The sequence below is a fragment of the Phycodurus eques genome, chromosome 3, assembly GCF_024500275.1.
Source record: "Phycodurus eques isolate BA_2022a chromosome 3, UOR_Pequ_1.1, whole genome shotgun sequence".
NCBI classification, from domain to species: domain Eukaryota; kingdom Metazoa; phylum Chordata; class Actinopteri; order Syngnathiformes; family Syngnathidae; genus Phycodurus; species Phycodurus eques.
Window position 1 is genome coordinate 19,383,739 of NC_084527.1, and position 6,262 is coordinate 19,390,000.

Here is a 6,262-nt window from a genome sequence, read left to right on the forward strand (position 1 = left end):
AGTTGCCCGTAGGTGTTACTGTTAGTGCGAATGGTTGTTTGTTTGTATGTGCCCTGCGATTGGCTGGCAACCAGTTCAGGGTGTACCACGCCTCCTGCCCGATGATAGCTGGGATAGGCTCCAGCACGCCCGCGACCCTAGTGAGGAGAAGCGGCTCAGAAAATGGATGGATGGATGGATGAAAACTATCTATTAAATGGGAACGAATACACTGATCTGTTTTGGCTGGCCTGCTTTGGCTACATACATCTGTGATCCATGATCCATGATCAGCTGCAGGACTGCAGTAGCTACTGTACACCTGCGAGTCCAAAAATTCTCATTCGATGATTGCTTTTCCACATCCATTCGAATCCCAATTCAAGTCACCATCTAGTCATAAACATTCCGACTACTTACCAATCCACCTACCTACAGTTATCCACCCACCTACTTACATCTAGCTACTTACCCATGTGCCAATCTTCATACTTTCCAACAAATCTACCTAGTCACCTACCTAACTACTATTTAACTAACTATTTATCAGTCTACCTACATATGCATCTACTTAACCAACTACCTATCTAGCTATTTACCCAGCTATGCACCAGCCCTCCTACTTTGCTACGTAATTACCCATCTACCTACTTAATTGCCCACGTATGTACCAAGCTACTCACTTACTAAGGTACTTTCCTGCCAATTTACCTACCTACTCACCTATATTTTTTAGCTATTTTCCTACCTAACAATCTAAGCAAGTGTATTTTTCTTTTTTCTCTGACCCCAACAGCCTGAACAAATATCTTCTCCATAAGCCTGGGACTATCCGTCCTTTTCAGTGCGCCATCTGCTTCTATCGTACCAATCTGATGGGCCTGTGGACCAACCATTTGCTGAAAAACCACCTTGGTAGGTCAACAGCTTTATTTCATTGAATTCTGACGTACTCAAATGGGACGTATGATGTAAAGGGACTTTTTAGTAGCTTGTATCCGAATAGTTGGATTCTGGAGCGCCTGCCCACCCAACTGTGAAATGACACAACCAAGCCACTTTCATGCCACTGTTTATTGTGTATGTATGTGTGCTTTCCAGATACCATCATAGAAACCTGTGACCACAAAGAAGAGACCAGTGTGACTCATAGTGCAGACAAGGATGCTCCACATTTAGGCCACCAAGTCATTAGTGTGGGCAAAACTAATGAAGGGCGTAACAAAGGCAAGTAATGTAATCATATAGACACACCTACCCATTAGGGTTGGGAATGATAAACCGATGCAACTGGATAGCTGTTCGTAAAGGAGAGAGATACGACTGTATCGGTAGCTCTGTTATCGATACAAAATCCGCCAGTAATTCTAAGATACGTTTGTGGTAGGGGTGCGGACCGGATATCACGAGGCTAGGAATCGGTTGCTTGAGGCTTTATGGTTTTCATCTCATAAAACAACTGCGAGAGGTCTCGCACTGTGCTCCGCAGGTAACGTTATGCTTACAACCAAACGCAGCAGTGCTGGATACTAGCGACACTACTAGCTTAAATACATTTCTCTGTAGCGTCACTATTTCAACATAAAATACCTTTTCAGTTGTTAAGCTAGGATAATCATTTTTGCCAGGGGTTTTATCTACTTGCGCATCTACCTACCAAGTACCCCACCCACTTACCCAGCTACCTACTTACCTTCCCACCTATCTAATTACCAGTCCCACTCACACGTGTTACATTATACCTTGCTCACAGACTGGTACCTGGAGCCCCCAGAGGTGCGACGCCAGCTTAGCCACCTGAGTCTAATGGCTCAGAACGGAGCTAGTACCATGCCGGCCACCAGGCAGAATGGCAGCAGTGGCCTGTTCTGCTGCGAGAACTGCTCCTTCTTTTCCAAGGACCTGCCCAGCATGCGGCGACACTACATCAGTAGACATGGCAGGAAGATGTTGGCGTGCAAGGACTGCGACTTCTTCACCGGCTTAAAGTCAGTCTGCATGTTGTTTGTTAACCGCTACTTAATTTAATACTTTTGTTCATAATATACAGTGGATCCAAACTCAATACCAGTACCTGATTTTCCCCCCAATCCAAAATTTTGCCGCATAGTTGCCGGTCAGTCAAAATATGGCTTCGCATGAAATCGGTCCGTGGCGCAAATAAGGTTGGGGTACAGTACAGTACAGTACAACCCACCCTGTCCCAAAATGTGGAAAAAAATAATTAAATAGATAGATCTTATCCAGACTAATGCATAAAAGTAGCAGTGGTAATTAGTTAAAAATATTTAGGGATGCACTATAACTTTTTGATATTTTTTTAAATGGTTTATGTTAAGGGTCTTCAACAATTTCCAGGCTAAGGACCCCCAAACTGATGGAAAGCTGGAACGGTGATCCACTACTTACAGTGCCACCAGAAAGTATTCACACCCTTTCACTTTTTCCACATTTTTCTCTGTTACATAATTATTCTAAAGCTGCTTTGAATATAGTTTGGTGCCAGGCCTGGAGGTGGGGCTCGAAGGCGGGCGTCTGGTGGCCGGGCCAGAACCCATGGGTTCACACACACACACACACACACACACCATTGGTCCCACCACAGTAATTTTGATGCGAAGAGAGAGAGAAAATTTTTTTCGTACGACGTGCCGTCAGCCGTTCATCGCGTTCAACCAGCTCACAGACTGAAGTTGAGTTCTCACTTTTCATTGTAAACACTATTTAAGCTAAGTATTCTAAGTCGTTCAAGTAAGTCACTCCTTACCCTCCGTGACGACTTGATGATCGCGCACTCTGTATGAATAATTATCCCACAAAGCATTGCACGTTTAACACGCCAGTAAAACTGTATTCTTAATGGATACATAAAAAATGTAACAACAATCAAATACACTTTTTTACTAAGGAAAATAACAAAAATAATGTGGCAACAGTGAAATCGTGCAGTTCTTTGCAATTTTATGGTACTGCACAGTCACTGTGCATTGTAGAGTCTACAATCACTTACCAATCGCTTTCTTCTATTCGTAGGGAAAAAATGGGTGGTCTCAGTTAAATGCTTCTGCACATCTGGACTACCCTCTATTTGAATCACCAGATACAAACTAATATTTGGTGAGAGACATTGATGATGCAAAAGTAACTATCGTTGGATTGAAGAAGTGACTGTAGTCTAATTACATTCCTGGGAAAAGTAACGTGTTGCTTTGTTCGTTACTCAAAATGGCAGCTTTTTGGAGTAACCGGCATCATGTCACGAGCTTAGTCTGCCCCGACAACTGCATTTCCCTGTCTTGATAAAGCCGCCTCCGCCTGCCCCTCTGTCGGCGTACGCTGCTCCATGAGTCTGTTCCTTTGTCGGCAGCTGGGTCTTGCTAAGAGCTGCGCTCCGAAGGATGTGAACGGTCGCAAGCGTTGCAGTTAAAACAATCAGTCACTGGATGATCGTAATTTCAGCAAGTGCTGGCAATCGTATGCTAATATACTGTGGATATTGACTATTTTTGGTGTCGTCGGTCCACCCCAACAACTACATTTCCACGTCTGATTAAGCCTCCTCCGCTTGCTCCTCTCTCGGCTTGAGCTTCTTACTAAAGGCCTCTTTATACTCCCGCGGTCGCGCGGCCGACGACGCCCGTGCGGCCCCTCTGCGTAGCTTGACGCGCTCACGTCAAAAATTGTTGCTGCGCGTAGGACGCCGCGGAGATCGTCTCTCGTGATTGTTGATTGATTCCTAGGCAATACCAGCTGTAGCAACACCCCTGACTTGGAGGTGAACTGCAGTACATTTTCAAAACTGCCCGCGTGGGTTGCGCTCGAGTATAAAGGCAAACTACGCGCGGGACAGCCGCTGTGAGTTTTTCTGCATAAATTGGTCATCAAATATAGTATGATCTTCATCCGAATCACAAGACTAAACAAATTGCCTGCATAAACTAATACCACACAAACAATTATGTTTTTTTGTTGTTGAAAATGACGTAAACATTCACAGGACAGGGAGGAAAAAAGTAAGTGAACCCTTGCATTTTCTGTAAGTCTTCAGCTGACACTCTTGTCTTCTTTACCTCTTAAAGCATTCTGCCCTGTGCTCTTATAGTCGTCTTTAAAGGACGGCCACTGCTTGGAAGGGAAGCAATAGTGTTGAACTTTCTCCCATTTACAGACAATTTTTCTAACCATAGACTGTTGAACATTTACACTTTTAGAGATACTTTTTTTAACCTATTCCAGCTTTATACAAGTTTATATGTAAAGTCCTGACACCTCTTTACACCAGACACTGACCTGTAATACGTTTGTAAAAAGGAATGGTCCAAAATTCATCCTGATCGTTGTGCACATCTGCTATACAACTACAGGAAACATTTATTTGAGGTTATTGCTGCCAAAGGAGGGTCAACCAGTTTTAAATCAAAGGGTTCACTTACTTTTTGCTCCCCGTCCTGTGAATGTTTCCATGTTATTTTCAATAACAATATAAAAACAATTGTTTGTGTGGTATTAGTTTAAGCAGATTCTTCTTTGTTTATTCTTGTGATTTAGATGAAGCTCAGACGACATTTTGACCAATTTTGTTGAGGAAATTAAGAAATTACTAATGGTTCACATAGTTTTTTTCCTCCCACTGTATATCTTAAAACATCCATCCATCCATTTTCTGAGCCGCTTCTGCTCACTAGGGTCGCGGGCGTGCTGGAGCCTATCCCAGCTGTCATCGGGCAGGAGGCGGGGTACACCCTGAACTGGTTGCCAGCCAATCGCAGGGCACATAGGAACAAACAACCATTCGCACTCGCAGTCACACCTACGGGCAATTTAGAGTCTCCAATTATTGCATGTTTTTGGGATGTGGGAGGAAACCGGAGTGCCCGGAGAAAACCCATGCAGGCACGGGGAGAGCATGCAAACTCCACACAGGCGGGACCGGGGATTGAACCCGGGTCCTCAGAACTGTGAGGCTGACGCTCTAACCAGTCGCTCACCGTGCCGCTATCTTAAAACAAATAACTTTAATTAAATAATTGTACAAAAATTATTTTAAAATAGAATGAATGAATGTGATTTATTTCAGTCAGCATCATAAATCATCAGGCAAACCGTCAAGAACCTACACACAAAAGAACAAATAGCTGAGTGAAAACGTTACGGCTGAAGTTTAGCTTATTATTGCTGCACCCTATTTTTAAAACAAATCTTAATTGAATAATAATACAATTTTGAAATACTAATAGAGTAAAAAAAAATAAGAATAAGTACTATTATCATCCAAATGAATATAATATAATTGACAAATACAGCAACAAAAAGTAGTTCCTTCTGTTATCTGCTACCATTTAGCAAAAGCGTCCTTTTTACGAATGGAAATAGACCCCACATTTCAAAATAGATGCCTTTCTGATTAATTTCGGCGCACAATATGGCGTAGTGATTGATATTGATTACCACTTGTCTGTTTCTTAGAAAAGCCATGAAAATCCACATGGAAACAGATCATTCCATGTTCCAGAAAGAAGCTCCTCCACAAGACGGCCTTCGCTGTCCCTTCTGCCTCTACCAGACCAACCACAAGAACAACATGATCGACCACGTCCTGCTGCATCGTGGTACATCCCCATAATATTTCTAGTTGCAATATGTAGTACATTAGCATAACAGGCCTAAGTATTCACTAAAAAATTGTTGTATTTTTCTAAAAAGTTTATTTAATAATATTGTAAGCTACTGTAACACTATGTACAGCTTAAACATTGACACTGCGCTTCAATATAGGGGGAAAAACTACTTATATATTGATTCAATTAAAATGTATTGCACATAAAACTTTAAAAAAAATTATCCCTAAAAAAAAAAAAAGTTATTCAAATGTAAATGCAAATGAGTTGTACTAAAAAGTTAAATACAACTCAACTGTACTTAGGCAGTGATTTGTTCACATACCACTAAAGGGAGACTGCATACCACAAGTGGTAATAATACCACACTTTGAGAATCACAGATACATATTCAAACTTATTATTCTTATTGCTTTTTAAAATTATTATTCAATATTGTAATAGTAATATACAGCATTTTTTTATTTGTAGTTAAATATTTTATTTTAGTACTCAGTGGTACCTTGATTTACAAGTTTAATTTATGCCCTAGCTCATAACTCAATTTACTAATTTACCTTCAAGGAGCGTGGCCTAGTGAGTGATGTCAGGAACTTGGTTGTTTAGTCTGCGTGTGAGTTGTGTACTACATGTGCTCCTTGCAATTATTCTCATTTTGGCATTTC

The 6,262-nt window shown here is 41.6% G+C and overlaps 1 protein-coding gene across 1 annotated transcript in view; it reads left to right on the plus strand.

Annotated features, from left to right (window-relative positions):
* Positions 1-6,262, plus strand: part of LOC133400103 (zinc finger protein 462-like) — a 25,344-nt gene that overhangs the window by 13,058 nt on the left and 6,024 nt on the right. Inside the window, exons 4-7 of the mRNA XM_061672356.1 lie at positions 776-894; positions 1,081-1,206; positions 1,733-1,967; positions 5,446-5,588. Of these exons, the coding sequence (XP_061528340.1) occupies positions 776-894; positions 1,081-1,206; positions 1,733-1,967; positions 5,446-5,588 (623 nt within the window). The remainder of the gene's footprint in view (positions 1-775; positions 895-1,080; positions 1,207-1,732; positions 1,968-5,445; positions 5,589-6,262) is intronic.